The following is a 20,304-nucleotide window of genomic DNA, read 5'->3' as shown; positions in this document are numbered from 1 at the left end:
GTTTTTGGAAAATGAAAAATCACAGACCAATCTTACCACCTTTTATATAGCATGAGAGCCATACCTACACTGTCTATTCCATTAAACTGAGTACACCCATGAGATAAACATTTTTGCAAACTGTCACATAGGTTTGTCAGGGGGGGTTGAAAGACCTGTATCTGCAAAAGATCAGTTCCTGCAAAATGCATTCATAGTCTATGATATTTGCAGACGCACCTTGTTTAACGGACAGTCATCTGCAGATCTGAAGATCCATCCTGGTGGATCTGATCTGCAGATGAATGTCCATTAAACAAGGTGTGTATGAGATCTCCAGATATCATAGACTATGAATGCATTTTGCAGGAACTGATCTTTTGCATGTACACAGGTCTTTCAAACCTCCCTGACAAACCTATGCCACAGATAAATTCCTCAGTTTGCAAATATTTTTATCTGATGGGTGTACTCAGCTTAATAGAATAGACTAGGTATGCTCTCATACTACATAGAAGGTGGTAAAATTGGTCTGTGATCTTTCATTTTCCAAAGACTTATCTCAGGTGTGTACTTAGATTTAGTGTCATGGACATGCAGGCAGGTTTTAGAGTGTTGTCAGCTGAAGCAATCCTTGCATCTGACTGGCAGTTTACCACACTCGCCTTTCTTTCCGTTCTCGGTTTCGGAGCGAGGAGGCGGTATCCACCAAAGAGTGAAGGATCTGTAAAATTGTGCTGCAGCCATTTTGTTACCTACAAACTTGCTTTATGCACAAGTAACTTACAACAATGTTCTATTTAATGCACATAAAAAACTGCATGAATTTAGGCTTAAACAACTTTGCTGGAAAAAAAAATATTTTAACATTCAAAGCGGTGTCTTTTGTTTAAATTTCTCTAAGATATACTGGTGTGAAAACCAAAACTACAAACAGCTTACAGCCAGTGTGCCTAAATATATATTTTATTTTATATTGTTTTGTTGTTTCCCTGATGTTTTATATTCCAGACGACACCCAATAAGTAAAAAATAAATAGCTTCCATAGATGTCAAAGAGTTTCAGAACATTCACTTTCTAATAAACATTTACTGTACATTAAGCCAGGTCAAATTGTTTCATTAATAAAGTTTTAATTTGAATTGAGTCCAAAGGCCGAAGGTGCCATCTGTCACATGAATGGCACTTTAGGGGTCTGTGGTATTTTCTTTCCCCGGTTTGCGATTTGATGTCAGGATCCCCCACTTCTAGGAGGCTTGCTGCGAAGCTCGTGCCACATTTTTACGAATGGCTCCCTCTTTTTCCAGATTAGTTCATGTCCATATAAAGCATACCATCTGAAAAATATATAGATATATATAGAAAGATAAAATAAAAAAAGCAATCCACCGCATTAAAGTTTACTTGAATTGAGGTAAAGCTACCTAAATTCAAGTACCACAGTTCCATAGGCATACATTAATGCTGGGCCCCCAGGTCTTCCCCCTGCAAAGTTTTCAGCAGCATAGCAACTCACCTGTCCTGGGCCGGCGTGCCCCGCCATTAGTCCATGATCCCCGTCTTTATCCACGCTAGCCGTATTTTCTCTGTGTTCTAGCCTAGCGCATGGTGTTATGGGTCACTGCGAGGATTGAGACAGAGCATGGACTAATGAAGCAGCGCAGCACTAGAGACAGGCAAGTTGCTATGCCACCAAAACCTTTGCAGGGGACCTGGGGAGCACAATTAGGATAGGGGGGCCCAGGGAGTTGGGGGTGTAGATTTGCTTCTGGGCAGGTTACTTTTGTCCTGGGAGCCCCACTGTAGCTAGAACTGGCCCTAATATCCACATACCTCTGTGCATTTTCCAAACTGACTATTATAACCCACTTCTTGAAAATTTTGACTTTTGGCAAAACATTTACACTTTCAGACAGGAAAAAAAGCAGGCTTGCAGTGATGTTCCCTCCCCATTCATTCCCTTCAATTGGATGGGAAAGAGAAAGGAATGGGAGGATGATAGGGAATCACAGCAAGCCTGCCTTCTTCTGAAAATTTGACTTTAGCCAAAAGTCATAGTGTAGTAAAGCCAGTATTCGTATGATCAGACTTACTCAGTAAATGTTACTTTACGTTATGTAAAAGTGTTGACAAATTATGCTATGCTGATGTAATTGTGAAATGTTAATTTATTGAATTGTGATTACAGATTTTCAATTCAATACGCAAAAAAAAAAAAAAAATTAGTGCAGAATTAGATTTTTGTAAACTAATGCATTGGAAAAGAAAATCCAATTTCAATTTGCAGTCATCTATAAAATTTCCCAAACTGTATATACCGTCATGGCCAAAATTGGGACCAAAAGACAGGCGGACTACAGCACTCTCCATACAATGCTTCATTTATTTACTATGGCATACGGGTGCAACAAAATGCATGGAAAGAAGAGAAAAATAAAAGGTTGCAATGCAGGATACTCCAGATGGTGGATAAGCAGCCCCATACAAGTTCCAAAGGAATTCAAGCTGTCCTGCAGGCTCAGGGAGGATCAGTGTTAGCGCAAACTATCCGTCAACATTTAAATGAAATGAAACGCTATGGCAGGAGACCCAGGAGGACCCCACTGCTGACAGAGACATAAAAAAGTAAGACTACAGTTTGCCAAAATGTACTTAAGCTAAAATCCTTCTGGGAAAACCTCTTGTGGACAGATTAGCCCAAGATAGAGCTTTTTGGTAAAGTATATGATTCTATTGTTTACCGAAAACTGAATGAGGCCTACAAAGAAAAGAACAGTACCTACAGTGAAATATGGTGGAGGTTCAATGATGTTTTGAGGTTGTTTTGCTGGCTCTGGCACTGGGTGCCTTGAATGTGTGCAAGGCATCATGAAATCTGAGCATTACCAAAGGATTTTGGGTCGCACTATAGAGCCCAGTGTCAGAAAGCTGGGTTTGCGTCCGAGATCTTGTGTCTTCTAGCAGGACAATGACCCCAAACATACTTCAAAAAGCACCCATAAACGGATGACAACGAAGCGCTGGAGAGTTCTGAAGGGGCTAGCAATGAGTCCAGATCTAAATCCCATTGAACACCTGTGGAGAGATCTTAAAATTGTTGTTGGGAAAAGGCGCCCTTCCAATAAGTGACCTGGGCCCATATGCAATTCACATTTTCTCCTGAGTTTTCTCCTAGGTGAGATTTCCAAACTTGTCAATAAAATGCCTTTTACTGCCAGCATGCAAGAAAATACTCAAAATATTTTTATAGTACTTGTTCAACCACTTTTTGGGACTTTTTCAAGTTTATTTAAATGTCCATTTAAATGGAAGATGAAAAATTATCTCCTAGGAGAAAATTCAGGAGGAAAAGTTAATTGCATATGGACCCCGGAGCAGTTTGCAAAGGAAGAGTGTTCCAAAATTCCGCATGAGAGGCGTAAGAAGCATATTGATGGTTACAGAAAGCAAATTATTTCAGTTATTTCCAAAGGGTATGCAACCAAATATTATAAGGGTGTCAATTATTTTGTCCAGCCCATTTTTGGAGTTTTGTGTGACATGTCCAATTTGCCATTTTTCCTCTTTTTGTTTTAATACACACAAAGGGAACAAATGTGTATAGCAAAACATGTGTTACTGCAATACTTTTCAGTGAGAAAAGCTTCAAAACATTTCTGGGATGCCAACAATTTCGGCCATGACTGTATCGCTACTGTGAAAGCATGGCAAACCATATTCTCCTCAGATTACACACTGGAAATTTAAAATCCCATAACTTCAAAACAATCTATTGCCCCCCCCCCCCCCCCACGTGGCTAGCCAATAGTAACCCTTATGAGGATTCATCCCCACCCAAAGTAGACAATAGCACCCCCCTCCCTTAAATTATCCAGTGACCCTTCATTACATACATTAGGCATCATTCCCCTCCAGTACCCAGTGACCCCCCTTGGGCAGCAGCCCCCTTCCATCTCCACTCCAAGTAAACTGTGTTTCCTCAAACCCCCAACCCGGTGCCTTTCATCCAGCAACAAGCACTCTCCCGAGTAGTCAGTGACTGCATTAGGTGGATGCCCCCCTCCCCCCTTTTAAAGTAGTCATTAACTATCCCATTACACAGCACCCCCCCCCCCCCCCTCCTCCTCTAAGTAGTAGCCTATTCACCAATTATGCAGCACTAATTAGGGGCATTCTCTTATCTTCTGCTGCCTAGAAGCTCAGAAATCCAGGCATGCACACTAATGCTGGGTACACACGATGCGTTTTTTCGGTCGATTTTCCGTTCACTTCTATGAGAAATCGATCAGAAAAACAATCGAAAATAAGATTGGACATGTCGGAAATGATCGAACAATCTATCTAAAACAAAGTTGTATCGTGTGTACCTAGCATAAAGTAGTAGCCCTCCCATTGATTAAAATTGTCCAGAAATCCTCCTCAGATTGTTTACATTATGAGTCTGAAGATCTCCACCACCATGAACCCTATAGACCCCAAGTTGCAGACCCCCAGCCCCACTAGTTCCTGAGATATGCTGCACTAACCTGTCAATCAGTGGTTTGCAATTTGGCATGGAAGCTGCTTGGGGAATCCCCTCCCTACCCTCCAAATTTCAGGGTCCATAAGTGGCATGGTCACAGATCTATTTGGACTTCAATATAAACAATCAGTGGAGGTTACATGTCTGGAGATTTTAAACCAATTGTTCATGTGTGGAACTCTGAGCATCTGGGCAGCGCAAGACATAGTAGCACTGATTCCCCTGTCCACAAAAAACTCTTCATCAGCTGTTCGAAAACATAAAAGAATAATGGTCATGTGCCGCATCCGTGCACGGGGATGGATGGCGCGGCACCCCTGGGGAGGGCACCCAGTTTGAGAACCCTTGGCATGCTAGCAAGTCATGAATCCAATACTTCCTTCTTGGATACTAAACAGTGCTGAACAGTGGCAGATGGTAGTAATTGTGGGTTTTGAATTAGCTATCCCAAATTCAAACGCCAAAATTAGTAACAATGCACCTCAAGAATGTAGTGTAATGTCCTATTGCCTTCAGTGTGTTTTGGCTGCAAATGGTCTGAGCAATCTTTGTCCTGAAAGAATGGACATTTGCTGGTTGAGCAAATGAAAACTGAAGAGAACATTGTTAGGGATGCGTTGCATCTAGCGTGAGGAGCTCAGGGTTCTGGTCTTCAGCAGAGGACATGGGGGGGGGGGGGGGGGGTTGGGCTCATTAGGATCCAGAGGCTTCCCCCTCCCAAGGTAAGTACCCCCCAGGGGATGTTTTTCTTTCTACAGATCCTCTTTAATGGAAGCCTAAAGCGTTACAAAGAAAGAAGTTAACTTACCCTAGGCTTCTATCAGCCCCCTGCAGCCGTCCTGTGCCCCCATAGTGCCAAACCGATACTGGTCCCCCACCCCAGTTCAGTTTCATTTTCCACCGATTGGCCAGTCAATGGCCACCGCTCCTGCATGGCCGTGGCCACGCACTTCCTTTTTTTTCTCTTACTGCGCAGGACTCTCCCGGCGACAAGATTTTCTCTAACTGCGCCTGTGCAGGACTCTCCCGGGGACATGGAGTGTGAACGAGGACACGCACAGCCAGGGCTGTGCAGGTGCAGTGGCCATCAACTGGCCAGTCGGTGGAAAATGAAACAGAGCCGGGGACCAGAGGATCGGTTTGGCAAGGCGCGGGCACAGGATGGCTCAGGGGGCCGGTAGAAACCCCAGGTAAGTTAAACCTGTTTTTTTTTTTGTAACGCTTTAGGTTCCCTTTAAGTCCTGTCAGCCAATGGCTTCCTGTACTGTCACAGTGCCAAGATGACTGCAATTTCTATTTCCAGACACTGCTTCACTCCACTGTAGTGAATAGGGAAGAGTCTGGAAACAATGGTTGCCAAAGCAGTCTCCATGCTGAAACTGCAGGTAGACAGTTGCTCTCTGACTAGAAAGACAGCAGACGGAGACAGCAAATGTCAGAAGAATAGGACACAGACATTGAGGAACCTGCTAGCTTGGCATTTTAAATTAATTCAACATTAAGGGTAGCCTCTAATTAATAATGCATTTGCATTAGTAGTTTTACAAGGAGACATAAAAATACAGAGGAACTGAGGATGTGTGCAGTGTACTACTGTATGGTGGATGCATAACCCAATCGCTACATGAGACTCACCAAGAAGGCACTGCAAAAACCTGTTATTAGCTACTGAAGCCAATTCAATTGCAACAGTATACTCTACCAACACTGCCTGGACTGGAAGAATGATAAAGGAGGGTTCTGCAAAGCTGCAGGAGGCTCAAAAATACAAGGCTTCATTTTCAGAAAGAGAGGGAAGATTTAACTGTAACACCCGTCTCACTTAAGATGTCATCTTCACCCAGCCCTAATGCAACACCCATCCAAAAACTGCTTGACTAGTCAAATCTGTAATGAAGACCTCTGCACCAACATTACTGGTATAATTGGAGCAGATTTTCACCAGCCGGATGCTTTCTGCATACGGCTTTCTATAACGCAGACAGCTGCGGGTGTCTTCCGGGAAGTCCGGATGCGGGTGTCACTCACTGCTAGGTGGAAGTGGAACCGGATGCGTGCTGCAGAAATCTGCAGCATGCAATCAATATTTCTCCCCACAGTGGAACGTATCACTCCTCAATGGCTCAACAGCATTCAATGGAAACTACTCCATTGATATGCACTGGTTGCAGAGCCATTGCGAAAAATCGTGATACGAATTTACGACTAGTGGAAATGGCCCCTTACAGACTTTGAGCAGGAACTGGAAGAGCTACAACAAAAGCATGAAGAGCTGGAAGACATAACAGATCTGTAGACAGAATTATTTGCTTCCAAACCCGCTCATTATTGAGGGGTCAGGGGGGTCCCGGTGCGGCGCTCGTGCTCTGGAAGCGTTTTATAGATGGATGATGTGGTCTTCATTTGGGGAGGGAGTGAGGCGGGACTGGAGCGGTTCCTTTCATGGCTCAATGTTAATGAATTCAATTTAAAGTTTACATGTGAGCATAGTCGGTCTGAAATAAATTTTTTGGATTTAACGATTTTTGTGGATAATAATCAAACACTAAGACCTTTTTTAAAGCTTTTTCTTTTTGGATAGCTGCCATCTTCTGAGATGGCTCAGCAATGTCCTAAGAGTCAGTATTTGCGCCTACGAAGGAACTGCTCAAGTGTTGCAGATTATGAGGCACAATCAGGTCTGATCCAACAACGATTTTTGGATAGAAATTATCCTTTGGAAGAATTGCTGGAGGTGGAAGAGGAAATTAAACAGCTTAATAGAGACGAGCTAATTAGGGAGAAAGTGAGAGGCAATCGTGAGATTCCATTATGCATTAATATGCAATACACCCAACAAGCACCTAGGGCCAAATGAATTATTAATAAATACTGGCACATCCTGCAGAATGACAAAACGCTAAACGGAATTCTGCCAGATCGGCCAACATTGGTGTATAGACGAGCTTCAAATTTGAATAATATGATTGCACCTACTGTTACTAGCCATAAAGAACCACACTCTGAAGGAGGCAGCTTTAAAAAGTGCACTATGTGCCTTCCGTGCAGGAGCACCAGGAAAGAAGCAATACGAGGAACTTTTCAATCAACCAGCACGGGAGAAAGTTTTTGCATACAAGGACATCTCAATTGTAGTAGTAAAGGTGTCATTTATGTGATAGAATGTGGATGCACGAAACAATATGTGGGCAGGACAAAAAGGAAATTGCTCGAAAGAATAACAGAACATATTAAATATATTCAGAAGAAAGATGAAAAGTATCCCTTGGGGAAACATTTTAAATATTGCCCGCAAGGAAAGCTGGGACTGCTAAAATTTTATGCTATCCAGAGTGTGGTGAAGGATTGGAGAGGAGGAGACTACATTAAAATGATGTCCAGGCGTGAGTCTTACTGGAAATACATCCGGAAAGTATTCACACAGCATCACTTTTTCCACATTTCGTTATGTTACAGCCTTATTCCAAAATGGATTCAATTCATTCTTTCCCCTCAGAATTCTACATACAACACCCCATAATGACAACGTGGAAGAAAAAAATCTTAAGGTTTTGGCAAATTTATTAAACTGGAAAAAAAAATGGTGAAATCCCTTTCTGGATGCATTGTTAGGGCTCATTCACATTATGAGCATTTGCGGGGGTTTTTAAAGAGACACTGAAGCGAAAGAAAATGATGATATTATGATTTATATGTGTAGTACAGCTAAGAAAAAAAACATTAAGATCAGATACATCAGTCTAATTGTTTCCAGTACAGGAAGAGTTGAGAAACTCCAGTTGTTATCTCTATGCAAAAAAGCTATTAAAGGGGAAGTTCAGCCTAAACAAACATACTGTCATTAAGTTACATTAGTTATGTTGATTAGAATAGATAGGTAATATAATCTCTTACCCACCCTGTTTTAAAAGAACAGGCAAATGTTTGTGATTCATGGGGGCTGCCATCTTTGTCATGGGGGCAGCCATCTTTTTGGTTGAAAGGAGGTGACAAGGAGCAGGAGACACAGTTCCAACTGTCCTGTGTCCTGATAACCCCTCCCAGCTGCACATGCTAGGCTTCAAATGTCAAATTCAAAATGTAGAAAAAAAAATTTGCACCAAAACAGCAGAACGAGAGCAACAATATCAGAAATCCCATCATGCTTTGCACAGCATCAGGGGAAAAAAGCCCGGGCAGTTTTCTTCTGTGCAGCTAAAAATGAGGCTTGTATAAGAGAAACAAAGTTCTGATGCTGTGAAACTGTTAAAGAAACACCGGGCCTTTTCAGTGCTGCTGAGTCGATTTTTAGTCCGGAGGTTCACTTTAAGCTCTCCGACTAACTTAGTCGTGGAGAGGGCTGTTATCTGACTTTTATTATCTCAACTGTAATTGAACTGTTTACTTTTCCTCTGCTAGAGGAGAGTTCATTACTTCACAGACTGCTCTGAAAGACTCATTTTGAATGCTGAGTGTTGTGTAATCTGCACATATTATAGAGTGATGCAATGTTAGAAAACACACTATATACCTGAAAATAAAAATATGAGAATATTTTCTTTGCTGCTAATCTTCTAGTAATTATTCATAGTACACAACCAATTAATTATATCATATATTTTTTTCGCTTCAGTGTCTCTTTAAGCGCTGGCGATTTTAGAAATCGCCCCAAAAGCCCTTGTGCAATGATTTCCTATGAGTGTTCACATGTAAGCGTTTTGATTTCATTTAAATAGCAAACACGCTTGCATTGAGCTATACAAAGTGCTTTTTCAAGCACTTTGCAATTTCCCTAGCGCTTCTATGAATAAATACATTGTATTTATTTATTTCCATGTACAAGAGTACAAAAAATTATACAAGGTAAGGGTACAAGGTAAAAATACCATCTCTGACCAAAAGCGCTTAGAAAAGCGCTTTAAAAAAAGCTAAAAAAAAATGTTAAAAAATCACTAAGCGCTTGCGATAGCTAGATTCTCTTATCTTCCACTCGTTTTTCTTATCTTTTTTTCCATTGACTTCTATAAGAACTCGAGCGGAAACGAAACAATCGGAACATCGGACATGTCGGAATTTTATCATCGAAGGCATCTATCGGAACGATTCTTACCAAAAAAAAAAAACCTATTGTGTAATCTCAGCATTAGAGTAAATTTCAGTTACTTTCAGTAACCTCTGAGACAAAAGTTGAGTTTTGTCATGTGGACCATGCACACTGCAGTTTCAGAGTCCCAGAATATTACTGTGTATCCACTTACTTTGGAGCTAAAGTCTTGGAGATTCCAGAGACAAAAAATTAGAAAAAAAAATCCACCAAGTGGGTTTCTAACCACTTTCCACACTATATTAGCATTTTCTCCTGGAGCCGCATTTCAAAAGTATACATATCCTTTAAATGTAATTCAGACAATACGATGAATCTAAAGAATTTGACTACTCACATTCCAAAGAGTGCTCCACCAAGATGCGCTGCGTGGTCAAAAAATTTCCAGCCCAGGATCACACCAGCAGAATCTAAGGCAAGGATAACCTTGAGGGCCTGCAAGAAATTAAGGTCATAGTCTGAGTGAAGAATATTGCTAGACTGTGTTAAACACTTGTTATAATAATATACACATGTATGCAAATACAAGTCAAATGCTGAAGCTCATCTCCACCCAGAATATATTATCAAACACCAATACTTCAGTGTCCTTCCCCCAGATGTGGAAAGCTAGTTTAACCACTTGAGGACCGCAGTGTTAACCCCCCCTAAAGACCAGGCACTTTTTCTTAAAATTGGCCACTGCAGCTTTAAGGCCAAGCTGCAGGACCGTATAACTCAGCACACAAGTGATTCCTCCCCCCTTTTCTCCCCACCAACAGAGCTCTCTGTTGGTAGGGTCTGATCGCCCCCCCCCCCCCCGAAAGCCAGCGCTGTACATGTAAATACACGGCGGCTCCGCCCACCAAGCGGGAGATGCGCGCGAAATCTCCTGCAAACCGCTGCCCCAGGACTTTACGCCAATCGGCGTTAGCTGTTCCTGGGGCTGCCGCGGCGGCCACGCCCATCTGCGTGACGCGGTCGGCAAGCGGTTAATAAAATGACTGCTTAATTGTATATTACTCTTAAAAGTGTACTACACCTTAAAGGTGGCCATACACTCATTAGATTAGCAGCAGATAGATTTTCTGATCTATTTGATGTGTTTAGGACCATTTTTTACTAGGAACAGATTTCCAATAGATTTCAGTATGAAATCTATTGAAAAGCGATCTGATGGCATTTTTTTGCTATCAGATTTCCATTAGGTCCAATGCAAAATGATAAGCCATCTCAAGAGATAAGCCTAACATTTTCCAACATGTCAGATCGATTTAAATCGATCGAAATCGGGTGCAAATCGATCGGTCTATCGATTGGCCGAAAATCGGCTGAGTGTATGGGCCGCTTTAGCAATATCTTATAATACAGAAATGACCCATCATCACCCAAATGTGAGAAATCAGTTTCCTGCACTCACCAAAACATCTTCCAATTGAGTTCACTTGTAAACACGGAAAGACTTTGAGAATATGTCCTGTCTATAAGAGGATGCACACTTAAGCTGGCTATACACTTATAGATTTCAACTCAATGCTCCAAAACAATAGATGCCTTTCTGAAAAGAAAGCGATTTAGAAGGAATGGATTCCTACCACACACAGCACATCAATTTCCAATAGATTCCAGCAGGGAACGGATTGAAAGTCAATCAAACTGCAGCACGGAACTGTTGAAAAATGAATGAATGCATGGGCACCTTTAGCAAATGCGTTTCTTATCCTCTGTGGCTAAGCCCCACCAACAGAAACTAGCTTATCGGTCTAAGTAGTTCTAAAATAAAGCTCAACAGAAACAAGTACAAAAATTCTTGTATTAATTGGAGGATACAGCAAACCCCTAAAGCTGTCCAAACAAGACTCAAAATGTCAGTGAAAAAAAATCTAAACAGGTCAGATGAACTGGGCTCTTTATGCTAGGTACACACAATACAATTTTCTGACAGATTTACTGTCAGATCGATTATTTCCAACATGTCCGATCTGATTTCTGATCGATTTTTCAAACCATTTTTCATAGAAAAGAATGGAAAATTATTTGAAAAAAATTGATCGGAAATTAGATCGGTTGTTGGAAATAATCGATCTGACAGTAAATCTGTCAGAAAATTGCATCGTGTGTACCTAGCATTGGACACCATGGTACATGCTTGCCAAAAACAACATGCGCGATGAGAGACACAGAATTCATCAGGTGGCCTGCAGCAGAAATACATGCATGCATATTCCGCTCTGGCAGAGGGACACAGACATTCAATCAGTATCATATTTACACACATTTATGGCGGAGGGGCTGGTTACACTAATCCAGCCAGCCCGGAATGAGCTCACAGCTTGCCTGCAGTACCTTGGCTATTTGCCCTAGTAAAAGCACACTTTTTACAATTGCAATTTAGGGAAGTGCAATTAATATTATATTTGTATGTAATTCAATAGCAATGACATCTGCAGAGCTTTACAGAGTGCTTAGTTGAAGAGAAACTGCAGTGAATATAACAATGAAAAAGTGTGCTTAGAGGAGTCATCAGGCAAAGAATAGGAAATCCAATTTACTGACTTGGGGCTGACAGCTCCATTCGCAGCCGCCGGCCTGGAGTCCCCGCATGGTGCAGAGGATGACCTCGAGGTCGTCCTTACTGCGCATACATGCAGCACCGCTGTCAATCAAGCCCACATTGTCCGCGGCGTACTGGGCAGACGCAGAACTACAGTCGCCCTCTGCACCATGCCGGAACCCCGAACTCTGCGAACAGAGCTGTCAGCATGGGACAGACAGCTGCAAGGGGCTGGAGAAAGCCCCAGGTAAGTAAATCGGCTTTCCTATTCTTTGCCTGATGACTTCTTTAATTTCTACAATAATTATTTATAAATCATTTAGTCTGTGTTTGTCCATTGTAAAAATCTTTCCCATCCCTGATTTACATTCTGAAATTATCACATGGCGACATCTTTGCTGCTGGCAGTTGATGTCTGTGAAAGGAAATGCTGCTTTTTTGGCAGTTGGAAACAGCTGTTATTTCCTACAAAGCAACAAGGCTCTCACAGTGCGATGTCAGTACCTAGGTGCTCACATCCCACTGTGGGAGGGGTTTCACCACAATATCAGCCATACAGATCCCCCTGATGATCAGTTTGGGAAAAGGTAAAGGCATTTTGTGGAAAAGGCGATATTGGCTACTGATTGGGATGACGTTCAATCCTTGGTTACAGTTCCTCTGTCAAGGTACTCCTGTGGACAAGCAGTAGCTGTGAAAGATGACACTGAAATCTGTGCCAATGGTTAAAGTAACTAGAAATGCTAGCATATGTTATATATATTTATTAAGGTTTTCCTGAAGAGTATGTATACCTGCTGCAATACTTATACTCTGGTCGGTATTTATTAACTGTCTCATAAGATTCAGCATCTCAACAACATTGTAAAAAAAAAAGTGCAAACACTAATGCGTTAATATGCGCGCATTTTTGCGGTTACAAGTGGTATTCCTGCCTTAGCATTCTGGCAGAATTCTTCCTTTATAAATTATACTAGACTAGTAAAAAGCAGAGCTATGCCATACCAGCAGGGATGTGCACGTTCCCCTGCAAAACATTTCTCCAGAACTTTACGCCGATCAGCGTTAGGCGGTCTTGGGGGAGCCACCGCGTTCATGCCCATAGGCAATTAAGTTGCAGACTTCTTCCAAAATGGATTAAATTCATTTTTTTCCTTTTAATTCTACACAAACACCCCATAATGACAACATGAAAAGGTTGACTCAAAGGGACACTATCGATTAACGTGTTTTAAAGAAAACCTGTAACGACAAACAGTTCCCCTGGGGGGTACTCACCTCGGTAAGGGGAAGCCTCCGGATCCTACCGAGGCTTCCACTGTCCTCCTATGTCCCACGGCGGTCTTGCTCTGGCCCTCTGAACGGCAGGAATATAAATATTTACCTTCCTCCAGCGCAGGCGCAGTATCGGCTCTCTGCTCGGAGATAGGCGGAAATAGCCGATCGCTGTTGGGCTGCTCTACTGCGCAGGTGCAAGTCTCCTGCGCCTGCTTAGTAGAGTGGACCGAACGGAGATCGGCTATTGCCGCCTATCTCCGTGCGGTGAGCCGCAACAGCGCCCCCGCTGGAGCCATGGAAAGTAAATAAATGTAGCTTGTCAGGCGTGTCGAGGTTGGATTGCCGGAGACTTCGGGGGAGCCAGCGCTGGATTGCCTGCAGCTTCAGCGGAGGGGAAAGCCTCATTGGGACCCTGATGTTTCCCCTTACTGAGGTGAGTACCCCCCAGGGGAACTTTGTTTCGTTACAGGTTCTCTTTTACCCGAGTTAGGGCTGGTTCAGACGGACGCTTGCGGAGCAAGAGTTCGGAACGTTGCGGTAAACGCTCCCATTCAAGTGAATGGGAGCGTTCACACCGAGACTTTGCGCGCTTTTACCCGAACGCGGCGTTCGGGTCCCGATTTTCGCGAGCGTTCAGGCTGCCCCTGGAAGCGACATGTTGTTTCCAGGGAGCGGCCAACCGCGATGGCTAATGTTCCCCTAGGGGAAGAAAAAACCGCGACCGCATCACGACGCGACCGAAGGCTACTGAAAGCCTGACCGCGCAGCCGCCGCAACGCCCCCAGACGCGACGCCACGCAGACGTCCGTCTGAACCAGCCCTTAGAGAGAGTTCCTGAAGTGCTGGTAAATAATGATGTATGCATTTCATTTGCTTATCTCTTTTGTCTACTGTAACAAATTCCTTTCATGTTGAACTGACTGCAGTCTGCTGAATTCTGATGGGAGAGTGAACAATGAAGGAAGGGGGGGGGGGGGGGGGGGATTCCCTCACAGTATCATTTCCTCACTGTTGTGTGTGTGTGTGTGTGTGTGTTAGGGTTGTCGCGATATACCAGTATCACGATATACCGCGGTTTCACATTGCACGGTAATCATACCATGCAGATTATTGAAATACCGTTTTTTGATGCTTTCGTCGCCTTCCGCATTATGCCCGCCACCGCGCCGCTATTGCCCAGCTCTCTGTCTCCCTCCCATTAGAAAAGCAAGCTCCCAAAGCTTGCTGACTGGTGCCGGATGGTGACGCACAGGACAGGACGTCATGCCCCGGCTGGAGCGCATATACAAGGAGCTCCTGGCCGCAGCTGGAACGCACAGCAGAAAGCTCCCGGCCAGAGACACGGAGCTCACATTACAGCAGAGCTTCCTGCTCTAAGGATGAGCACCGCCCCCTCTCATTCCCGCCCGGCATGTTTGAAAGTGCGTGCCAGGCAGACACCAGCATGAAAGCCAGCAGCGGTGAGTTTATCAGCTGCAGAGACTGTAAGATGACAGAGCTGCACACGAGGTGGGGAGAGATGAGCTGTTTCTTCTGCGTGTTCCAGCGACAGAATCAGAGACGCTGAAGCACAGTGGAAGGTCTGCACTATATTTACTGTAGATAAGCAAGCGAAGTTCCTGTGTCTGGCTGCCCTGTTATTGTCCTGCTTTTCTTTTCTACAACCCATATGCTCCTCTCACCCTCCCTCCTTCTTGTATCCCCTTCCCAGTGCTTTAACCCCTGCCCTGCTGAACTGGACCACCTGTGGTATGACATCTCTCTCACTCATTCATTCTCCTCTGACACTCTCACATTTTTCAGCATCTGTCCCTCCTACATTCCTCTATCTGCCTTACTCCCCCCCCTCTCTCCTTTTCCTCTACCCCCTCTATTTCCAGACACTCTTCCACTTTCTTGCATCTCTCTCTGCTATCTCTTATGCTGGGTACACACGTTGCGATTTTCCGCTCGATCGGCAGGACCGATCCTGGTCGATCAATTGTTTCCGACATGTTTGATCGGGTTTCGATTGATACAGCTGTCAGTTTTGCATACTTAACATGAGCAAAACGGTAGCTGTATCAATCGAGATCCGATCGAACATGTCGGAAATAATCGATCAACCAGGATCGAGCTCGGGATCAAGCGGGAAATCGCAACGTGTGTACCCAGCATTACTGTCCCTACCTGCCTTCTCTCACAGACTGCTGTGTATTTCCCTTCCTTCTCTCTCACTTTCCTCTCTCTGACCTGTATTAAGTTTATGATGTATTTATTTTATAGTGCTTCAGTAAAGATTTTATAACATTTATAGTTATGTCACTGATTGCCCTCATAGGAGCTCACAATCTAATCCTACCATAATCAAAGTCTAATGTGTCTGATCTCTCCCCAAGTCACCTGTGACCTGACTGCCACCACGGCAGATAAGTTCATTTTTAAAGAGAACCTGCATTTCCAGCCACAGATCATGCAGGCTCAGGTTAATTGAAATGAGAATTGTGTAATACCGTATACCGTGATACCGTCATACCGTGGTATTTTTTTTGACGGTTATCATACCGCGGATTTTCATACCGTTGCAACCCTAGTGTGTGTGTGTGAGTGTGTTTTCATACCGTTGCAACCCTAGTGTGTGTGTGTGTGTGCGTGTGTGTGTGTTCATACCGTTGCAACCCTAGTGTGTGTGTGTGTGTGTGTGTGTGTGTGTGTGTGTGTGTGTGTGTGTTCATACCGTTGCAACCCTAGTGTGTGTGTGTGTGTGTGTGTGTGTGTGTGTGTGTTCATACCGTTGCAACCCTAGTGTGTGTGTGTGTTCATACCGTTGCAACCCTAGTGTGTGTGTGTGTGTGTGTGTGTGTGTGTGTGTGTGTGTGTGTTCATACCGTTGCAACCCTAGTGTGTGTTCATACCGTTGCAACCCTAGTGTGTGTGTGTGTGTGTGTGTGTGTGTGTGTGTGTGTGTGTGCTCTCAGAAGCTGTCTGTTTCTGAGCTGTCTGCAGGAGAGCAGAGGAATTGTAGTTTATTACAAAACATTTGTAATGGTCTGTGACTCCACAGCTTTTCATGCTTTTTTTTGCTTTCAGGGAGAAATACTCTGTAGTCTGATAAGCAAAAAACAACACTGGCTATGCATTGAAGCTGACACCCCCACTGCAAATGATTTGTCCCAATAGAGCTAAATCCTACACACAAAGAATTAAAGCTTTTGCCTCTGATATTTAACATGAAAAGTAGGAAAATGTTTACACAACTATTTAGACATTATGGCCTGGTGCACACCAAAAACCGCTAGCAGATCCGCAAAATGCTAGCAGATTTTAAAACGCTTTTTCTTCTTTTTCTGTAGCGTTTCAGCTAGCATTTTGCGGTTTTGGAAGGGTTTTTGGTGTAGTAGATTTCATGTTTTGTTACAGTAAAGCTGTTACTGAACAGCTACTGTAACAAAAATGCCTGGCAAACCGCTCTGAAGTGCCGTTTTTCAGAGCGGTTTGCGTTTTTCCTATACTTAACATTGAGGCAGAAATGTATCCGCAATCCAAAATCTGCAGCAGCCCGGGAGTATGCGTTTCTGCAAAACGCCTCCCGCTCTGGTGTGCACCAGCCCATTGAAATACATTACCCTAGCAGATGCGCACCCGCAAGCGGATCGCAAACCGCAGCAGAACCGCTGTGGTGTGCACTAGGCCTATTTGTACATTGTCATGTTAAAACACTTGGGTATTGATAGTGTTCCTTTAAGGTTTTGGCAAATTTATTAAAAAAAAAAAAAAAATTGAGCTCATGCACATAAGTATTCACAGGCTTTGACATGAATCTCAAAATTGAGCTCAGGGGTCTCCTGTTTCCCCTGATCATCATTGAGATGTTTCTGCAGCTTAATTGTAGTCCACCTGTGGTAAATTCAGTTGATTGGACATGACTTGGAACGGCTCACACCTATCTATATAAGGTCCCACAGTTGACAGTTCTTGTCAGAGCACAAACCAAGCATGAAGTCAAAGAAATTGACTGTAGACCTCATAGACAGGATTGTCTAAAGATACAAATCTGTGGAAGGTTACAGAAAAATGTCTGCTGCACTGAAGGTCCCAATGAGCATAATGGCCTTCACCATTGGTTAGTGGAAGAAGTTCAACACCAACAGGACTCTTCCTACAGCTGACCGGGCATCTAAACTGAGCAATCAAGGGAGGAGGGCCTTAGTCAGGGAGGTGACCAAGAACCCAGTGGTCCCTGTCAGAGCTCCAGAGGTCCTCTGTGGAGAGATGAGAACCTTCCAGAAGGACAACAATCTCTGCAGCAATCCACCAATCAGATCTGTATGGTGGAGTGGCCAAACAGAAAATCCTATTTGGTAAAAGGCACATGTCAGGCCACCTGGAGTGTGCCAAAAGGCACTTGAAGGACTCTCAGGCCATGGGAAACAAAATTTTCTAGTCTAATGCGACAAAGGTTGAACTCTTTGGTGTGAATGCCAAGTGTCCAATATAGAGGAAAGCAGGCACCGCTCTTCACCAGGCCAATACCATCCCTACAGTGAAGAATGGTGGTGGCAGTATCATGCTGTGGGGATGTTTTTCAGTGGCAGAAACTGGAAGACTAGATGGGCTAAAGGAAAAGATGACTGCAGCAATGTACAGAGACATCCTGGATGAAAACCTGCTTTAGAGCTCTCTTGAACTCAGACTGGGTCAACTGTTCATCCATCAGCAAAACAATGACCCTAAGCCAGGGCTGGGCATGCTGCAGACCGCATTCCTTAAATAACAAACCCCCCACCCACTCCCTCCCTGCAGAGTTGCGAGAGGGCAGCAGGGACTTGAAACTCACCTCAATCACAGATTCCCGCATGGAGTCACATGACATGATGTCAGGATGTGCCAGCATATTACATGCTGGCAGCCAGCTTGTAAGAAGCTGCCATGTCTCCACGTCACGTGACGCCCTGTTGCCAAGGAGACGCGAAGCAAGAATCGGTGATCAAGGTGAGTTTCAAGTTCCCAGACGCCCGCTCAAAACTCTGCAGGGAGGGGGAAGGAGAGGAACCCACCCGCCTGTCTGCGGGCCAGAGTAACAGCACACGTGGACCGAATAGGGCCTGCGGGCCGTAGTTAGCACAGCGCTGCCCTAAGGCACACAGCCAAGATATCAAAGGAGTTCCTTCAGGACAACTCTGTGAATGTCCTTGGAAGACTTTAATCCAATTGAAAATCTCTGGAGAGATTTTAAAATGACTGTGCAATGACACTTTCCATCGATCCTGATGGAGCTTGAGAGGTGCTGCAAATAGCAATGAAACTGGCCAAGGATAGGTGTGCCAAGCTTGTGGCATCATATTCAAAAAGACTTGAGGATGTAATTGCTGCCAAAGATGCATCAACAAAGTATTGAGCAAAGGCTGTGAATACTTATGTACTTAAAGAGACTCTGAAGTCTCTTTTTTCCCTGTTTTTCTCATATAATCCTGTTCAGCATGAATGCCCCAGTGAAATCTCCACATCCCCGTGGCAGATGGGTGATTTATTGCTGTGTTTTTAGACCAGCAAAGTTCTACGACTTTGCTGGTCGCAGATTGTGCTGCGCTGGCTCGCAGGGCTTTTCTTCCTGGAGAGGCTGAGCTTTGAGCTGTAGCTCAGCCTCTCCGCAATCAATCTCCGCCTCCTCCCTGCCCCTCTCAGTGAAAGAAGACTGGGAGGGGCGGGGAGAGGCGTCAATCCGCAGAGATTGACTGCGGAGTAGGCAGAGCAACAGCCTCAAGCTCTGCCTCATTGAGGAAGTGAAGCCCTGCGAGCCCCGAAGCTCTGCAGGGCTAATTCTCAGTCATAAATCACCCATCTGCTGCGGGGATGCGGCGATTTCACTGGGGCATTCATGCTGAACAGAATTATATGACAAAAGCAGGGGGGGGGGGGGGGGGGGAGGGACTTCAGAGTCTCTTTAAGTGATTTCCTAGTTTTTTTTTACTTTTAATAATTTTGCCAAAACCTCTAGTAAACTTTTTTCACACTGGAAATGTGGAAAAAGTAATGCGCCGTGAATACTTTCCAGATGCACTGTATGTTATATTACCACCACATAAAATGCTGGTTTTTGGTTTAATTAGGCTTTAATGGCCTGTATGTGGATATTCCCCTTCAATTCCCCTTTTTGTTTTCTATCAGGTGGCCCTGATAGAAAACGGAAAAACTTAAAAACAATTTACAATTATTACTTTAAAAAGGGGAAATCTGTTTGTTGACAGCTGTTAAAGGTATGAATGTACCTGCCATTTGGGAAGTTTCCCCTCTAACTTCCTGTCCTGCTTCAGCAACAGGGTGTGGTAAAATCTCTTAAATAGGGGCACACACAGCAGTAAAAGCCTGACAAAATCTGTTCTTTGCCAGATATTTCTAAAAGAATAGGCAACGAGTTTGACTAAAGTTCCACCTTAGATTCCGTCACCCCTTCCCATCCCGGCTGATGGTACACAAAATCCAGTATAAATGGTACATACATTCCCAGCAGTAAAGGTGATCATGGGGAGAAAGATGATGGCCAGCTTTGCTTCAGGCATCTTCGTACAAACTGCAGCGAGAATCGTCATGATTGCACCAGACTATAGAGGGCAAGAAGAAGAAATATTTTACTAATAGTCACTCAGACCCAGATCAGTTAGTGGTTCTAGGGTCACGGCCATCTTCCCAGATACAATCAAATTTTATAAACAGATTTTTGATCACATAAAAGCAGCGGGAGGTGGCAAAAACAAAACAGAGGGGGTCCCAAATACATAAGGATTCTGCCAATATTTTTGTTTTCGGGCCGCAGAAGGGAATGTGGCTGCAGGAGGTGGGGACGGGCGCATTTTTGGCTCCAGGAGGCGCATCTTTGGCTGCAATGGGCGAGAATTATACATCCCCAATGCAGCTGATGCCTCCTCCAT

At 43.9% G+C, this 20,304-nt stretch overlaps 1 protein-coding gene across 2 annotated transcripts in view; it reads right to left on the bottom strand.

Moving 5' to 3' along the window:
• Positions 1–924: 924 nt before the first annotated feature.
• The window catches only part of PARL (presenilin associated rhomboid like), a 65,301-nt gene continuing 45,921 nt past the window's right edge, over positions 925–20,304 (bottom strand). The window contains exons 9-11 of one of the 2 annotated variants that reach the window (XM_068269439.1): positions 19,876–19,977; positions 9,923–10,020; positions 925–1,317 (exon numbers count right to left, since the gene is read on the bottom strand). In XM_068269439.1, the coding sequence (XP_068125540.1) occupies positions 1,212–1,317; positions 9,923–10,020; positions 19,876–19,977 (306 nt within the window). In that variant the 3' untranslated portion in view covers positions 925–1,211. Of the gene's footprint in view, positions 1,318–9,922; positions 10,021–11,159; positions 11,234–19,875; positions 19,978–20,304 lie in introns of those variants that run through there. The other variant, XR_011026320.1, reaches the window with a different exon arrangement.

This window comes from Hyperolius riggenbachi, chromosome 2 (genome assembly GCF_040937935.1).
Source record: "Hyperolius riggenbachi isolate aHypRig1 chromosome 2, aHypRig1.pri, whole genome shotgun sequence".
In the NCBI taxonomy this organism is placed as follows: Eukaryota; Metazoa; Chordata; class Amphibia; order Anura; family Hyperoliidae; genus Hyperolius; species Hyperolius riggenbachi.
Note: the sequence above shows the minus strand (reverse complement) of the source record. Positions and strands in the feature narration are given on the sequence as shown.